At 44.7% G+C, this 19125-nt stretch overlaps 1 protein-coding gene across 5 annotated transcripts in view; it reads left to right on the forward strand.

Annotated features, from left to right (window-relative positions):
• WDR35 (WD repeat domain 35) overlaps positions 1–19125 on the forward strand; it is a 192075-nt gene that overhangs the window by 148302 nt on the left and 24648 nt on the right. For all 5 annotated transcript variants that reach the window (XM_068108360.2, XM_068108362.2, XM_078773176.1 and 2 more), the window contains 8 exons: positions 715–859; positions 991–1057; positions 1246–1299; positions 4340–4449; positions 4540–4741; positions 10948–11028; positions 16281–16417; positions 16505–16708. In XM_068108360.2, coding sequence (XP_067964461.2) covers positions 715–859; positions 991–1057; positions 1246–1299; positions 4340–4449; positions 4540–4741; positions 10948–11028; positions 16281–16417; positions 16505–16708 — 1000 coding nt within the window. The remainder of the gene's footprint in view (positions 1–714; positions 860–990; positions 1058–1245; positions 1300–4339; positions 4450–4539; positions 4742–10947; positions 11029–16280; positions 16418–16504; positions 16709–19125) is intronic.

Raw genomic sequence — 19125 nt, forward strand, 5'->3', positions numbered from 1 at the left:
ATATTTTTTTATAATTTAGCTTACCTATCTGCTATTTTTACTGAAGAATCGTGAGATGGTGGAATCTCGTGAGATTGTGAGTGAAACATTATTCCATTGTTATTTGATTTTAACCTTGTTCTTCAGGAACTGGAACGCTTTTAAGAATGTGGAGAAAAGACGAGGGAGGAACATAGAGTTGGGGGGGGGGGGGGGGGGTTGACGTGTTGGAAGGAAGAGGAGTCGGGGGTTGAAGACTTGGAGTTTTGGGGGTGGAGTTGAGGATGTGAAGAAGAAATAGGGACAGGGAGTTGTGGTGGGGGGAGGGAGGGATGGAGGCAGATAGGGGACAGAGTTAGGAGGGGAGGTTGCAGACTTGGTGTGGGGGAGGGGGAACTGAAAACTTGGAGTGGGGAGGGCAATTGAAGATAGGGTGGGCAGGGGTTTGATGACTTGGGATTGGGAAGAGATCGAGGACTTGGGGTTGTGAGGAGGTTGAGGACTTGGGGTTGTGAGGAGGTTGAGGACTTGGGTGTTGGTGGAGGGGAGTTTAGTACTTGGTGTTTGATGGAAGGGAGTTGAGGACATAAAGTTAGGAAAGAACTGTTTTTGGAGCTGTGATGGAAACTTTCCAGTCTCTGCTTAATCCCGATGTAACCGATGTCTAACACAGCTCAACCTCGTATTTTGAGGTCTTTGTTTCATCTGATTACCTCTTCTGTATGCCTTTGGCAGAACCCCGTCATATTGCAGTCACACGCACACACGTTGTGGTTGCCTCAAGAACTGAGATATACGTGTGGCATTACCGCGTGGCTAAACGTCTTACTGCAATGGACGTGCAACAGGGAGCCAAGCCACGATGGGATGGGCGTGAGAAGTGAGCCAAGCTTTTGTACTTGACTTTACTTTCACTAAGGGTTTTATGCAATTTTCTCTCTGTAATTTGTTTTTATGTCTATTATTTATTTCCTAAAAATACTCAAAGGTAAATTGTAATGACTCTCCCAGGGTTTATGACATCGATCATGAACTTAAAAGTGGTGATCGTGCAGCTGTGGATACGAAAACTTCCAATGTATGTGAGCTCCTCACCTCTGTGAAGCAATGTTGGAAATGGTGTTTTATTGCTTTAACACTCGTGGATGTTTATTTATTTATTTGTGTGGTTTTGTTGAACGTTATGTTATCGGATATGGACATTAAGGAAGCACAGGTGCAGGAAGTGAGGCAACTGAACTTGTTGCATTGTTTTTATGATTCCAGCCCACCAGAGATCCTATTTGCTGCATTGCTGCCTTGGACAAGACTCTGATCGTGGTGGGTTAATAAGCAAGTTGTTTATCTGGTGCGGTGTCTCCCTCTGAGTTGTTTCCATTGACTCTGTTACGTTTATCGGGTAGAGGTCTAGTTTTATAGGACTTTGAATGTGTACTTCGGATACATGGATAGGGATAACGGTCTGGCGAACGGCCTGTGGAGAGGTGCTCCAAGCCAGTTTTAGTCTCGAGGGATTAAGGATGTCCTGTCACATGTCTCTTATGTTAAACGAAATCAAACGCTTCAGGCAATCCTCCCCTCACACCGACACAGTCAGCGGCGAGACGTATGCCGTGGTGTCTTCTGTTGCACACTCTTGAGGAAGTACCAGCCCTCATGTCTCACCAGCGATTGGCGAACCTTCCTGCATGGCCACTTCTGATTGGTGGCGAGCAAGTCAGTGTGCCATTGGACTGCATTACTTTGTGGTCACGGCGCTGATTGGGTAGGATCGCACCATCACCTGGCTGAGACGCTGTCGCTGATTGTGGGTTTGCACATCATTTGCTGGCACCTGGCGGGCCCTGTGACGTGAACATCTTTGGGGTCAAGGAGGAAAGGAGGAAGAGGAGGAGGGGGAGAAGGAAGGGGTCGGGGCAGGAGAAGGAAGGAGTAGGGGCGAGTGGCTATATTTTACGTAATTCTTCACCATTGAGAGATAGGGCAAAAAAAAAAGATATATAGCATGATCTCTCAAAAATTTGTGGACAGTGTTGAGGATGTACACAGATTGAATGTCCGCACACACCAAGAACAATTTATCGAAGATTTATTATCTGGAGAAGATTCACTTGATTATACAAGGATTACAACAAAGATAGCAGTACACTACACCGACATATACGACCACAGACTCAGCACAACATTTCAAACAAAACTTCTGCCCGACTTGGTTGAATTCAGTCCTTTTATAGTATTTCTGCGAACAAAGGAAAGTCTCCTGGAGCCTCGAGGAGTCAGACTGAGGAATGAGGGGTCAAGGGTTTGAGACAAGTTGGCGCCCATGGACACGATAGAACATCTGTTTAACATTTCAACACAGGCCATATAAGATAAGCAGCCTTAGGTGAAGGAGTGCAGACATGGTGTCTTCGTCATACTGGCACCTACTGGGTTTCTGGTCTTGTCTGGCAAAACAGCTTCATTTTCCTTTTGTATATTTCAATACCTTAAAAATATTGTATTTCTTCCTTGCGCAGATTATCAATGTAAGCTTTATTTCTATAAGTATTCCTAAGCACATCAAACACACAATTGCTATAACCCATAATGCAGATTGATGAAAGATTTATTTTTGAAGTATTTCTGCAATCACATCCAAATTGGAGTGCTTCAACCATGAGCAATACATTGAAGATTATAAGAACTGGTGTCTTTGTATTGATCCGTGAGGATTTAAACAATTAGTGGGAAGAGACCATCATTGGAGTTTTGCCATTGCCTTTAAACAGCAACAACAAATGACCCTTATCAATCCTGAGAATTAAATTAAGTGAAAAACAAATTAAAAACAAGATGCCGGCGATAGCTCGCCTACTCTCAAGAGAAAGACATCTCAATAACAGTTGGAAGTCCATTCAGACTTCCACGACGGATTCGGATGATACTTGGTTGGACAGGTTTGGTGTATGACAAGGATCCGAATCCGGGTCGTCAGGATCCGAATATGGTGAGGTCCGATTTTGGTGAGGATCCAAATATGGATCCGGATAAGATATTTTTTTCATTTTTTTAGGTGATTCTTCACGAATGAGTGATCGTGGCAAAAACGATATGTTGCATGATATTTAAAAAAGTTGTGGACGACTCATGTCAAAACCTGGTGGACGAGTTGGGTAAGTGACAAGAACAAGCCGATTAGATTTGGTTCACCAGTACACCCGCTCAGTAAGGGAGCGGCAGGGGGAGTCATGTTATTATCCTTACTCTTGCCAATTATTATTACTATTACTTATGTTAGATCAGGTCATTGAAAAGATGAGACCGTGGCTCACCATTCAAAATCCTGATAAAATGATGGAGGGAGGCAATATCGCAAGTCACAAAACCTCTTGGGGAGTGAGGGTATTGTTTCATAATATCATTAATATTATGCTATTATCATAAGTGTTGTTATTACTTTTGTAATGAGAAGCGGCTTTGGCAATACGCCACGAAAAACTCCTTGGAAGAACTCCACGTTAGCGGCAGGAAGGGTCATGTTATTAACCCTTGTGGGGTATATAGACTACAATAGATCTACGATCGGGTGCATTCGACAATGTGATAAGCATTGAATGATGTCCGGATTCCTCCCAATTTATTTCAGTTTAGTGTTAAACAGCATTAGCGACTGTTTAAGAAAGGTAATCATACGTGTTTGTGGTTTATATGTTTACTTCTGGTAGAGGTCTTCCCACGAAAACGGCATGATAGGATGTTTACACATGTTAGCATGGTGTTTGTTCAAGGAGGAAAAGACCCTTGGGGAGGTGGGATATTATTAGTATTAATATTGATTGGAATAACATTAATATTATGATATTATCATTACTTTTGTTATTAGAAGCAGCCTTGGAAAATCGCCACGATAAAGCTATCTTAACACGGATATACACCTCAACATGCATCCCCATTGGCAGAGAAAACCCCCTTGGGGAGGGGGGGCAAATGAATTTGCTACAACCTTCATTGTGTGACCCTTCGTCCTCCTGTCAAGTTTGGTTGAGATTGGATAAGTAACGACCGAATGTATGACGGTCAAAAATCGTTAGACAGACAGACAGACACCAAATTGAGTATTTTAGTATGATGTCGAATCCAGATCTGACCTATCAGTGGGGTACAAAACGTAAACTGTTCAGCCTGGTGGAGGTATGCTCTCTACTGAGTGCCATTCTAGTTCCTTTTGCATAAATTTTTCCATACCATATTCCACATAATTGTCATCCCTATGTCCATCTCTTCCGAGTGCCTACTTTGGCACCACAGCATGTTGGTGATGAAAAATGCTGCAGGTGTTTTTAATGATGACAAATCCATGTGAGAAGTTTGTCTGCAGGCGCAGGGGTCTGGCACTCTGATGCATTTCATCCTACCTGGAATGGAGCTCCAGCGAGCTTACACCACCTCCCAACAACCTTGCAGAATTTTCCTCAACTGTAATTGTTCGTAAGTCTTGTGCTGTACTGGAGATTTTGCCATTACCTTGAAGCAAACCATCTTGTATGCTCTAATTATTTAATGGCGTTTTTATTCCAGACGCTTGGCCATTTTAGACTCTGCCGGTTTGCTAACCCTCATGGAGCTGGAGTCTCAAGGTGCATCCAAAGATTCTTGTGGGAAAATTCTTTCACTGCAGAGAAAGGATGTGTGGGATGTGTGCTGGGCATCTGACGACCCGGAGTTTTTTGCTGCTATGGAGAGAACGTGGATGTACGTGTTTCGTAACTTGGATCCCGAGGTGAGAGATGATGGATAGGAGCACACTGGTTTGGTACTTATGAGACTGACTTACACATTTACTCTTGTTGCATGGATACATGGATCCTGACAAATAGAAAGAATGTAATCGCTAATTTCATCACAAAATTAGCGATCTGCGTGGGTGGAAATACAGTAAATGTCAAAACAAATGAGAAATAAAATATGCTAAATGGTAATTTATCCGTCGTGAATAAAAGACAAGCTGCCATTTCGTGCTTTACCCTTCATCCAAGCAAAAGAGAAAGGAAACAAGTACAGATACATTCAAAGGACACCACCCTCATGCCATATAAATAAATATCCTCCAGCGCGGCATTGCCGGGGCGCCTCTAGTGCCTGGCAATACCGCCGTGCAGCTCATAGAGACTGTATTGGGAGGGACAGGTGTACAATAATTGATTGATTAATTGCATAATTAAAATCAATAAAAGATTATGATGAAATATTTTCTTAATCTATTGGCTAATAGCATAACTAAGCCACTAGTGCTTCATCTGAAGATGGAACTTTTAGAAATTTAACTAAATAAGTCATTAATAAAAAATCAAATAATTAATGAATTAATCAATAAATTAATTAATCGATTCATTGATTAATCAATAAATCAAAAGATTCCTTTATAGCCACAACAGTTGGTCACTGTCATGTCCAAATATCAGCTTCCTAGCTCAAAACGTGCTTGAGATATTGCCCAGATGAGAAAGAAAATAAATAAATGATTAATAATGAAAATAAAAAATAATAATCATAAAAAATCAAATAATTAATCAATTGGCTAATAGAATACATAAACCACCACCATTTCATCCGTATCTGTAACTTAAAAAAATTAATTCATTAGGTCATTAATTGAATAATTAATTGATTAATCAATAAATCAAAAATACCCTTTACAGACAAATTACTTGGTCATTGGCATGTCCAAATATCAGCTTCCTAACTCAAATGGTGCCCGAGATAATGCCCAGAAGAGAAAGGAAATATATAAGTACTTAATTAATCGATAATAATTAACGAATCAATAAATTGATTAATCAAAAAACAAAAAACACCGTTTTTGACAAAGTACTTACTATTGTGCCCAAATTTCAGCTTCCTAGCTCAAATTATGGCTGAGATATCGCCCAGACAAACAAACAAACAAACAAGAAAACAAACAAACAAACAATAAAAACAAACAAACAAACAAGAGAACAAACAAACAAACAACCGGAGTGAAAACTGAGTACGCCCTTTCAGCGTGCGTCATTGCCGGGGCCCCTTCAGTGCCTGGCAATGACGTTATGCAGTGCCTGGAGATGGCACAGCAAAGGAGCGGTGTACAACAAGAAAGCAAACAAACAAACAACCAGAGTGAAAACTGAGTACTCCCTTTCAGCGTGCGTCATTGCCGAGCCACCTTTGGTGCCCGGCAATGACCTTATGCAGCACCTGGAGATGGCATAGGAAAGGAGCGGTATGCAATATTTTGTCTTGTTGGCATTGGCAATGATAAATGGATACATCTCTGGCTAGGCACGGACTGTACTAAGCAAACACTGCTGTTCACACCACCTCTGTAGGTAGGTTGCATTGATGCACAATATGTACAAGAGCATCTGTACGGACTAGCTCGCCCAGGAGAGAGGCCGCATCTATGAACACTTGAGTGGCTTACTTGCCATCTTCATCACTTAATAGATGATGCCCTGCCCTTCATATTCCCCCATCCCCTCCCCCCCACCCCCCATCCCTTCGCCCCTCCCTCGAGTAAACTGGTCATGCCTCCTTGAGGCTTTATATCCTTCTTTAAGCGTTATCCTTCTTCATGTTTTTCCTTAAGATAGTCAGACAGCAACCTCTTCCCTCTCTGCAGACCTTGGTAGAATCAGGAGCTGGTGCAACACTTGTAATATGTCTTTCAATCCTGACAAATCTCACAAACATTCTTTCTCTCCGAAAGGACCATCTGGTAAACCCTCCCATCTACGTCCTAAACAAACCACTTGAAGATGTTAAGTGACTCAAACTTTTGGACCTCACCATCAGCCATGATATTTTTTTGTCAGAACATGTTTTCAAGATGGCCTCCAAAGTCAGCTGGCAGCAGGTGCTCCAATCTCTGCCGCTCCTTACCTCATCCCTCAGATTGGCAGTCTGCAGCCTCCTCACTCTCTGCAGACCTGGACAAAATCACAGACTGGTCAAACAAGTGGAACATGTCTTTCAATCCTGACAAATCTCACACTCTCACTCTGTCTCTCCAAAAAGACCGACTGGGCAACACTCCCGTCTACTTTCTCAACAATCCTCTCCAAGAAGTTGTCACTCAAGCTTTTGGGTCTCACTATCTGCCATGATCTTTCCTGGGAAAACCACATTTCCAAGCTGGCCTCCAAAGCCAGTCGCTGACTGGGCATGAGCCTCGATCCAGTATGCAAAGTCGCTGACTGGGCATCGTGCGAAGTCCTTCCTTGGCACACCTGAGCTCCTCACCACATACAAAGCTTTCATCCACAACTCAATGGAATACTGCTCTCCCCTCTGGGCTGGTGCTCCTGCCTCACACCTAGCTCGGCTTCACGCTGTTGAAACCAAAGCTTTCAGAATCATTGGAATCTTCCTCGATGAAGCTAACTCTGAGGGCCTTTCACTCACTCACCGCAGGCAGGTTGGTGGTCTTTCTGTCTTCTACCGACTCCTCTCTGGCTTAGCTCCCCCAGCTCTGTCTGTGCTCTGTCCCCCAAATATTCCTACAAGTCGCACAAGATCTGCCTGCAACCCTCTTATGGTGAAACTGCCAAAATCAAGACTCTCTGCTCACCTTCACTCTTTCATTCCTCTTTTCTCCCACCTCTGGAAGAAACTCCCTCACTCTCTTCAATTCAAGTCCTAGCAGTGTCCATGTGTTTTATACCTCTCCCACCCCCCCCCCCCCTTCCCATACCTCCTTCCCCTAAGCCCTCTCCCTCCCACAGATCTCCCAATGTCCCTATTCTCTACTGTGGTACTTGTGTGCTTCCCTCGGTACTTGTGTGCTTCCCTCTCTCTCCCCTCTCTCTCTCTTTTTGTCTCCCGCTCCCTTTATTATATGTTTTATGTGTCTGTATTTTTGTGATTAATGTTAGCTCTTACATGAGCCTCGATCTTGTATGCAAAAAAAAAAGCTGCCGACTGTGCATCTTCTGTCATACAAGGTCTTTCTTTGACCAAACTGATCTTTTGACAAACTACAAGACCTTCATTCACAACTTGATGGAGTACTGCTCTCTCATTTGGGCTGCGACTCCCCCATGCCTCACATCCTGCCCTTCCTTCTTGGTCATGGTACCGTGGAAAGCAAGCCCCTCAAAATCATTACAATCTCCAGCAACGAAGCTGTGCCTAGCCCTGTTACTTTCATATCGCAGAGAGGTTGGTGCCTTCTCTGTATTCTGACACCTCCTTTTTAGTCTTTCACTCTCTCTTGGCTTTGTTCCTCCCAGGTTTATGGAAGGTGCACACAGTCTACCAGAAACCCTCTTCTTGTTACACTCCAAAATCCAGGTCCACTGCTCACCTCAACTCATTTGTTCCTCTTTTCTCTTACCTGTGGCACTAACTCCTCCAGTATGTTCAGCTTTAAGAAAGCAGTTCATCACGACCCCTTGTCATCCCTATCAATACTGATGATAACTTCTACCCAAAATAACCCCATTCTCAAGTGCACCCCTTTTCCAGGTTATTGTGATTTAGCCTCCCATCTCCCCCTTCCCCACCCTGTCCCTCACCCCTTTTTATTTTCTAGTTGTTGGTTTGTTCCTTTTCTTTTTCATTCCCACTTTCCCCTTCCTCTTCTTTCTGTGTTTCAGCTTGTTCACACCATGTGTCCTTTTCCCCCACCCCTTGATCTCACTCACATCTTCACATTTTGATACTCACATTTGCTGTTGGTGTTTCCCCTTTCCATTTTGCTCCATTACATTATGTTCTGGCTCTTTCACAATTTGAATGTATTTTAATGAATCTGAGCTCGATTTGGTTCAATTTTGGCTTCATTAATTAACCCTTTATACCCTGGTGGCTGGTTATTTATTTATTTATTTAATTATTTTTTTCCCCATGGTCTAAGGCTTGTAACGTAGCTCGTTTTATAATGGTCCAAGGCTAATTTTCTCTTGTTTACAAACATATCACAAGCAACTTCCTGAGCAATTAGCGGCTCCGTTATATTACACCTAATCTTCGGTCTGCGTCACCGCTAATTGCTCAGAAAGTCCGGGGGAAGTTTTTGTGGAGAATTCTTGTTAATCGGAAAGCCAGGCAATAACTGCTGGTTTAACTGGCACCACAAAGTAGACTATCTATATAGTAAATAAAACACAGTTTGTGTGTGTGTGTGTGTGTTACCTATAGACTCCTAAACGAAGAGGCTCACGTACTTGATTTTTGGCATAGACATGGCTATTGGGCCTGGGAAGGACATGGCCTACGTAAAATGACCTCCGATGACGAGATCCATATTTTTTATTCATATTTAACTTAGCGCATTTCAGCGAGGAACATTATACACTGAATCTTAGCCTGTGCCAGAGCAGCTCGCTGATTCGCTCAGAGCGATCACGTGATGTTCCGTCCTCGCCGCCAGACTCGCTCACATACTTGATTTTTGGCATAGACATGGCCATTGGGCCTGGAAGGACATGGCCTACCTAAAAATGACCTCCGATGATGAGATCCATATTTTAATTCATATTTAACTTAGCGCATTTGAGAATAATCCCTCCCCTTCCCCCCTCCCCTTCCCCCCTCCCCTTACCCCCTCCTCCCCCCCTCCCCTCCCCCCTCCCCTTCCCCCTCCCCTTCCCCCTCCCTTCCCCCCCTCCCCTTCCCCCCTCCCTTCCCCCCCTCCCCTTCCCCCCTCCCTTCCCCCCTCCCTTCCCCCCCTCCCCTTCCCCCACCCTTCCCCCCCTCCCTTCCCCCCCTCCCTTCCCCCCTCCCTTCCCCCCCCTCCCCTTCCCCCCCCCCCCTCCCCTTCCCCCCTCCTTCCCCTCCTCTTCCCCCTCCCTCCCCTCCTCTTCCCCCCTCCCCTCCCCCTCCCCCCTCCCTCCCCTCCCCCTCCCCCCCTCCCTCCCCTCCCCCTCCCCCCTCCCTCCCCTCCCCCTCCCCCCCTCCCTCCCCTCCCCCTCCCTCCCCCTCCCTCCCCTCCCCCCCTCTCCCCCCCTCCCCCCCTCCCTCCCTCCCTCCCCCTCCCCCCTCCCTCCCCCTCCCCCTCCCTCCCCCTCCCTCCTCCCTCCCCCCCTCCCCCCTCCCTCCCTCCTCCCTCCCCTCCCTCCCCTCCCCCTCCCCCTCCCTCCCCTCCCCCTCCCCCTCCCTCCCCTCCCTCCCCTCCCCCTCCCTCCCCTTACCACCTCCCCTCCTCCCCTCCTGTCCCCTTCCCCCTTCGCCCTCCCCTTCCACCCTCCTTCCCCCCCTCCCCTCCCGTTCCCCCTGCTCCCCTCCCCTTCACCCCTCTGCCCCCTTCCTCCCTCTCCCCCTTCCCCCCCGCCCCCTCCCCTTCCCCCCCGCCCCCTCCCCTTCCCCCCTCCCCTTCCCCCTCCCTTCCCCTCCTCTTCCCCCCTCCCCTCCACCCCTCCCCTCCCCCCCTCCCCATCCCCCTCCCCCCCTCCCCCTCCCCTCCCCCCCTCCCCCTCCACCCCTCCCCTCCCCCTGCCCCTCCACCCCTCCCCTCCCCCTGCCCCCCACCCCTCCCCTCCCCCTACCCCTCCCTCCCCTTCCCCCCCTCCCTCCCTCCCTCACCCCTCCCCTCCCACCCCTCCTTTCCCCCTCCCCCCCTCCCCTTCCCCCCCTCCCTCCCTCACCCCCTCCCCTCCCTCACCCCCTCCTTTCCCCCTCCCCTCCTCCCCCCTCCCCCACCCAGCAACGCCGGGTTACTTCTGCTAGTTGGTGATAAACTCAAAAAAGAAGAAAGGAAGCTATAAATCTATGATTCAAAATATAATTTCTTTGTAATTACAGGGCTAGAGAAACATTTTTACAGGCAGAAAACGGAAATAAAACTAATTAAAACTTTCAGTGATTTTTCTCCGGGGAGCCGAAAGTCCAAGGAGCTCAGGGTTCAAAAGGTTGAACTGTACTTTTTATCAGTTGATGCACATGTGTGAGAAGTCGAGATAAGGCAGTTGATTGCTGTTTGCTATCTCAGCTCTTCTTGATTGTTTGCAGGAGCCGATTTTAACCTCAGGGTACATCTGTGGCTTTGAACATCTAGAGATCAAATCTGCTCTCCTGGATGAGATAATGAAGGTAAGAACCAAAATGTTGGGAGTGAAAGAACACCAACTGAGGATGTTGTATCAAAACAAAGGGTAGTTTTTGTTTTGCATTTGCTGTTTCTGTTGGATTAAAAATATACAAGGTGATGTCGAAGCTATGTAAATTGTTTTGTTACATTTACACAGCTTCCTTGTGTCGATGTCACTCTGCATTTGCTACTTGAAAATGCATTGTTCATCCACTTCAGCAAAATTGTTCATAATGTAGCATCATTTCACTTAGTAAAGGTACATTGTTGGAACAAAGGTACACGACAGCTGGACTTGTATATTACGACACATATGTATCCTGCATTTATTCATTCATTCTTTCCCTGCTTCATTCGCCGATGGAACACACATCTTATTTCCATCAAGTCCATGACCGGTTTCATGACCAGGTTTTACAGGTTTCATGACCAGAAAAGAACCCTTTATAATCGCCAGGTTAAAATTGCCCCTAACCAGCCCATTTAAGTTTAATTGTCCCTTCCATCGCTCTTTTTATAACATCTAACTTTCCCTGATTCATTGACTTCACATTTCATGTCCCGATTCTGTGGACTTTTGAGAATCTCAGAGTTCGACTTTCGGTTCTGGTGACCTCAGCGACTGCATTTCCTTGAGGGTTTGATGCATTCGCTATTCAACACTATGGCAAGAAATTATCCAATTCATTTCGGTGTCACACTGCTGTTATGATCCTGAAGAATTTGCTTTCAATTTGAACCAGACACTTAGGCATAACCCTTAAATTTGGTCCACTTGACATATGACTCTCTAAAACTGACAATTGCTCTTCCTGGTCAAAAGCCGATTTGTATTCTTTCAAAATAACTGCAAATTGAAAGAAAATACTACTACTACTACTACTACTATTGTGCATGATCTGCTAAGTTTACGCTTTGCACTTCGTTCATTTGGGACAGGTGAAACGTGAGGTGAGGGTAGGAATTTGGGATTTTTTTGGCCATGGTGCCAGCGATCGCTCGCATGCTTTTCAGGAAGGACACCGTGGGATGTTTAACATCCATCAACTAATGCTGGCAGACAGGACACCCAGTTTAACGTCCATCCAATGGACAACACACATATTGATGAATTGCCCGTCTATGAAGCACCAGGATGACTGGGTCGGGATTTGAACCCAGGCTAGACAGCTTAGAGGAGAGTGTATGTACCTCTAGACCATCCGACTACCCGAAAGAAAATACAAGAAATCTATATTACTTGCTAACTATCAAACAACAAAACAGCAACGGACCATTGCTCTGAATCAAAGCAAATGCCGTGAATTTATGTATCTCGATTCTAGATTGAGAGCAACTTCACCAACGTTAAGGGTTTGTTCACTGTCATTGATAAACTTTTAAAACGGGTGAAAACCTCTTTTTTTCTCCCAATGCCCCCTTCTCTATCACTAACCAAGCAACTTGAAGCTGCGTTTCAGGACAAGACTTCAATTATTTGTAGTATATTGAGCAAACATGCTGTGGGCCCTTACACCTTATTCCTCCCCTCCAAACACCTCTGTTTTGATCACTTCTTACCTATCAGTCAAGATACAGTTAAATCATCTGTAAGTAGAAATCGACTTATTTACTCATCCAGTTTTGTCATCTTTTGTCGTTACCTTGATTTGAGTTCTCTTCCCACTTTTATAGTGAAAACAATCGATTGATTAATTTAAGTATCCTCAAAATTTCAGAGGTTTCTCTTTTCCCTTTCATTCCAAGATTTTAAAATGTGTAATTGCCAATCAACTTGAGAAATAATTGCTGTTTTTATTTTATTTTATTATTTTTTGGTTATTTTGGAGTATTTCTCTGAAATAACCTCATAGAGTTGGTTCCCGATGTCTGTACATACATACATCTGTTAACATTTGACTAAAACATCTCACAAACTACCCGACCGATATGGACCAAATTTGATATGATTCATCAGGACAACAAGGTCTCATGGGGTTGTGCTTCCATCCAGATGCACCCCTATTATAGGGGTAAAAGGTTTTTTTCCCCCCCAAATATTGGTATTTCATTCAAAAATCTTCTTCTCAGACCAAATCTGCTGACCAAACAAATCCAGCCCAAACTCTCCACGAGAAATCGCGACCATCCCTAACCTTAAGTTGTGCTCCTCATGGTCGTATCTCCCCTGGAAAGGGGGCCATGGGCTCCCTCCCATAATCCCTCATATTCACTAAAACATATTGTTCTTACAAACTATATGACCGATATGGACCAAATTTAGTACGATACATAAGAACAGTAAGGTTCCATAGGGTTGTGCTCCCCATCTGGATCCGCCCCCTATAAGAGGCTGAAAAGGGGGTTTCGCCTCAATTCAGGTAATTTATTTTAAAATCTTCTCAAACCATGGGGAAATAACTGTCAGTCCCCCATGGGGCTGTTTATTTTGTACCTTCTAGTCTGATTTCAAATTGGTATACAGTACAGCACTGAGAATGCCCTCCTGAAGGTCACACAAAACTGGATGTGGTTGGGAAGATCAATATTCAAAATTTAAGCCACCGTCAGTATTGCTGACCAGGAGGCTCATGTGTGATGTTTTCACCACCAAATATTTTTCCATTGGGCATTGTGTACTTGGTGATAATGTTACGTGCTCCTCCCCGACCCCGTGGTCACGGTGTACCTCCGAGCCCCGAGAGGAGTCACGGCAGAAAAATGTGTTATTCTGTATGTCAAAGATCAATGGTGAAGCCACACCAATTGTTACTCACAAACAAATATTGTATCAAGATCACACAAGAATAACAGTACAACAATAATATGAATCAAAAGTACAATCAATATCTTATGATGGTACCATCAGTTTTATAATATATAACTCACTGTGCTCCAAGTGAGTGAAACAAGAACATCCCCAATGTCTCTAATCCGAAAGACCGACTGGACAACCCTCCCATCCACTTTCTGAATAATCCTCTCCAAGAAGTTCTGTCACTCAAGCTTTTGGGTCTCACTATCTGTCATGATCTTTCCTGGGAAAACCACATTTCAAATCTGGCCTCCAAAGCCAGTCGCCGACTGGGCATCCTCCGTCGTGCGAAGTCCTTCCTTGGCACACCTGAGCTCCTCACCACATACAAGGCTTTCATCCGCAGCTCAATGGAATACTGCTCTCCCCTCTGAGCTGGTGCTCCTGCCTCACACCGAGCTCGTCTTCACGCTGTTCAAAGCATTCAGAATCATTGGAATCTCCCGCGATGAAGCTAACTCCAAGGGCCTCTCACTCACTCACCGCAGGCAGGTTGGTGGTCTTTCCGTCTTCTACCGACTCCTCTCTGGCCTTGCCCCCCCCCCCAGTTATCTCTGGGCTCTGTCCCGCAAATATTCCTACAGGTCGCACAAGATCTGCCTGCAACCCTCTTATGTTTAAACTGCCAAAATCAAGACTCTCTGCTCACCTTCACTCCTTCATTCCTCTTTTCTCCCGCCTCTGGAACAAACTCCCTCACTCTCTTCAATCCCACTCCACCCTCCAGGTCTTTAAAACAGCTGTTCACCACCATCTCTTATCTTCCCCCATCCAAAACCTTGATCTTTTCTACCCCCGCTAATTTCACCCCAATTCCACTTTTTTGAAATACCAACTTCTGTCTGGGAAGTCCTTGGTGTCCTTGTGTTTTATACTTCTCCCACCCCCCCCCCCCCCTTCCCACGCCTCCTCCCCCAAGCCCTCTCCCTCCAACACATCTCCCTGCTCTCAAATGTTGTGTTTGTGTGCTTCCACCTTCTCTCCCTATCTTGTCTTCCGCTCCCTCTTTTTATATATTTTGTTTGTCTGGTTGATTTGTTTGTGAAGTAAATGTTAGCTCTTTCACGAGCCTCGATTCAGTATACAAAACAAAATCAAAAAAAAAATCCCCGGCTTCAAGCCAACGTCGATCCGCTCCAGCGATCGACAGATCAATGTCCAATCGAGACGAGAATCCCGCTCGGATGATAGTCACAGTCACGCGGCCAAAGCTGTGCAAAGGCGCCCTCAAGGCAACTGGGAAATCTAAAGGCGCCCTCCAGGCGACGGGGAAATCACACCCTCGGGTATGGACATTCCACAGCTCACAGTCGGCGACACGCAGACTTTCCACTCAAAAGCCACGTCACACACACACCCCAGATCGACGTCTGAATGTGGTGAAAATGGTCGAAACGAGACGAAACCGTGAGCGAAGTGCAAGTCCTGCGCGAGTCAAAATGGCCGACGGCCCCGTCTCGTGGCGCAATGGCACGACGATGATTCTCTCCTGAATCGATCACAAAACCTGACACGCAGGTTAATCTGTCACAGCGATAACCACTCTGTCGCAGGAATCCCTTTCCTGGGAAACCTGAAAGTTCGCTAGTGACTGTTGTTCGCCAACGTTCGCTCCAGACCGCAAATAGCTCGGCTCCTTCTTGTCCGACGCACTCGCTCCGCCTTCTTTTCCTCATCTTCCTCTTCGCCGTCCTGTTCCGGTTTTATTTAAAACATTAACTTTTAACTTTTGAAAATAGAAATATCTATTTCCTTTAAATGACAACAATAATAATACATGGGATCAGAAATGTTTACAGTGGATGAAAACCACCACAACGGAAGTGACGAATCCGTAACAATAACTATTCTTCCAAGTGGGGTGGGTGGAAGGGTGGAGTATACCCAGATCTACCTGTGAGTTGAACTTGATTATGTGCTGTCTCTTGTGCTCCACTGAAATCCCAACATAGATGTCTATGAGCCTTCTTAAACTGGGTGCTGTTAAGACTGACATGCTGGTCCTTGGCGCCTCATTAGTCCTTAAAAAAAAAAAACTTTCCTGTCATCAAAAGACTTGATTGGCTTTTAATGTATCGCTTTTTGTAAATGCCCATTAGTCTTTTAACCAAATGTAAACTTTGTTCCTGCCTGATTTTCTGACAACCACACCCTGCAAGAAAACCACGGGCTAACAACGGGTATCTGCTGTTCACTCTTCACACTTAGGACGAAGACTATTGGCAATTGAGCATTTGATGTGCCCCCTCCCCCCCCCCCCCCATGTGGTACTAAAACGCTTTTAAAATTCGCACGGCATCCTCATTTACGCTTTATAAACCTCTCAAAATGCATCTTTTTTACAGTTCCTTCTCCTTCTTCTGCACCTTTTGTTCCTTGTCCTTCTTTGTAAAGACCTCTTGTAGTTTGTTGTTAAATAAAAAGTGCTATATAAGAAAGTGATTGATTGATTGGTTGTAGGAACCTGAAAATCCAAAGGATGAGCTTGTGGTGACCTTTGAAGCTCGTTTTCTACGTGACTGTCACACACTGGTGGAGAGTGTGGGACTTCCGGATGCCCAACAGTTTGTTGAACGTAATCCACACCCTCGGCTCTGGTACTGTCTGAAATAGGAGAAGGGGATGGGGTGTGTGTGTGGTGATGGTGGTTCGTACAGGGTTAGTGTAAAGGACGTGTGTTCTAGGCGGCTGCTAGCTGGAGCGGCACTGGAGCAGCTGCAATTGGAGGTGGCGGATCACGCATTTGCACGATGCCATGATTATCCCGGTCTTCAGCTCATCAAGCGACTTCACAGCTTAACGGGACAGAAGCTGAAACAGGCTGAAGTGGCAGCCTATTTTGGCCGCTTTGAGGAGGCAGAGGAGCTCTACCTTTCCATGGATCGCAGGTAATTTATATTTTGAAACATCCCTCTTGTGCATTTTTATTTTGTCAATACATCCCTCTTGTAAGGATGATGATGATATCTGGATGAGTGTGACTCAAACTTAACTATAGAACGGCACTCGGTAGAGAGCATACCTCCGCCAGGCTGAACAGTTTACGTTTTGTATCCCACTGATAGGCCGGATCTGGATTCGGACCTGAACAAAAATCTAATTTCATATTATTGGTCCACCAAGTTTAGTCATAACTCGCCCATAACTTTTTTGAGATATCCTGCTATGTGTCGTTTTTGGCTCGATCTCTCAATGGTGAAGAATGACTTAAAAATTAAATAATTCTCGTATCCGAATCCATATTCAGATCTTCACAAAAATCGAATCTATTTGTCCTTGTCAGACACCCAACCGGTCCACCAAGTTTCGTCCAAATCCGTCCACAACCGTTTGAGATATCCTGCTTTGTATCGCTTTTGGCCCGATCTCCGAATGGTGAAGAATCACTTTAAAGATTCTAGTAGCCGGATCCGGATCTTCACCTAAATCGAATCATTTTGTCCTTGTCACATATGCTACATCTCCGCCACATTTTGTCTGGATCGGTCCACAATTTTTTGAGATATCTTGTTTACAGACAAACAAACAGAAAGGGGTGATAACATAACGTCCATCCACCTTCGGTAGAGGAGGTAATTACTTATTTATCTTTTGGAATACTGCCCCACAATAAAAAGGTAGCCATAGGCCACATTAATACCTCCACAACCAAAGGTGGATGGAGGTTATGTTTTCATCCCTGTCTGTCTGTCTTTCTGTTCGTTTGTTTGTGAAAAAAATATCTCAAAAAGTTGTGGACTGATTCGGACGAAATCTGGTAGAGAGGTTGGGTATGCGACAAGGACGAAATGATTAGATTTTTGGTGAAGATCCGGATTCGGATCCGGCTACTAGAATTTTAAAAGTGATTCTTCACTATTGAGTGATAGAACCAAAACCGATATATAGCAGGATATCTCAAAAGGTTAAGGACGGATTTGGACGAAACTTGGTGGAGAGGTTGTGTGTGTGACAAGGAAGAATATATTCGATTTTGGTGAAGATCTGAATATGGATTCGGATACGAGAATTATTTAATTCCAAGCGATTCTTCACGATTGAGAGATCGGGCGAAAAGCGATATATAACATGATATTTTAAAAAGTTATGGACGAGTTAGGAATAAACTTGGTGGATGAGTTGTTTCGGTGACAAGAACAAGCCGATAAGATTTTGGTTCAGGTCTGAATCTAGATCCGGCCTATCGGTTGGATACAAAAAAAACTGTTCAGCCTGGTGGAGGTATTCGCTCTACCCTCCACCGAGTACCGTTTTAGTTTAATGTCAGTTATGGTGGGGTTTTTTGTGTGATTGGCACTAACGTTGTAAGTGTTGTAAAGTGTGTTGTTTATAGAAATGGGAATTGCATTGAATTGCAAATATTTCAAGTAGTAGGTCCGATCAATGATGAGACTGGTGCTGTTCACCTGCAATATGGTCTCTATTTGGTACAGTTGCTTTATTGTCACGGTTGGCTGCGGAAGACAAGACGCAGACCTGCGTAACGTGTTCCACACATGTTTGTTTGATTGTGACAATTTGCTGGTCATAGTGGAAGGGAGGAGAGGAAATCCATTGCAGCAAACTTCTGTTGGGTGTTATCAGAGATGGGATGTGCTGTTCAAAAGTAGTAATTGTTATGCTGGAGATGGGTGGGAGGAGGATGCATAACCATGCATTACAGTGGGTGGGTATGTTTACTCGAGTTTCATTATGCTCATCATTCTTTTATTTAATGAACCTTAATTGTTTTTTGTAAAGTAAGTACTCTTTCCCAGCCTTGAGATGGTTCACCATCTGCTTTTATTTCAACAGCGGTGTAAGGTTCATGAAGGAGCTTTGTACATAAATTGCACGCATGACAATCAATAACATCAGATGACAGATGATGAGAACGTTGAACCTGCACGTAAATTACAATAACATCGGTACATTGGGAGCTAGGCATTAAGACCTATTTATTTAAGTTGAAGAGCCAAACAGGTCAACACAATCTAAATAGACTACACAGTTAAATAAATGAACAGGTTTATAACACATTAATTGACATATAGTAAGGGAAACATATGAAAATCTGTTAACTAAATTGTTACCAAAAAATTTCTTCACCAATATGTTTGTAAAGGTGTGTAATAACATGTGTTAAAATGTTGAAGGTCAACTCCCGTGGGAAACCCAGAAAAAAAGCTGTTGAATTCGGGTACCGAAAAATTATTTTCGAGAATTTATATTTTTTTAAATCGGCCCTTAAGTAACTTATGAGGGGTCAAATAAGGGTTTTTCATGATTCTGAGTTGATTGTTAACATTTATATTTCACCACAGAC

Source organism: Myxine glutinosa, chromosome 2 (genome assembly GCF_964187855.1).
Source record: "Myxine glutinosa chromosome 2, kmMyxGlut1.1, whole genome shotgun sequence".
Taxonomy (NCBI): Eukaryota; Metazoa; Chordata; class Myxini; order Myxiniformes; family Myxinidae; genus Myxine; species Myxine glutinosa.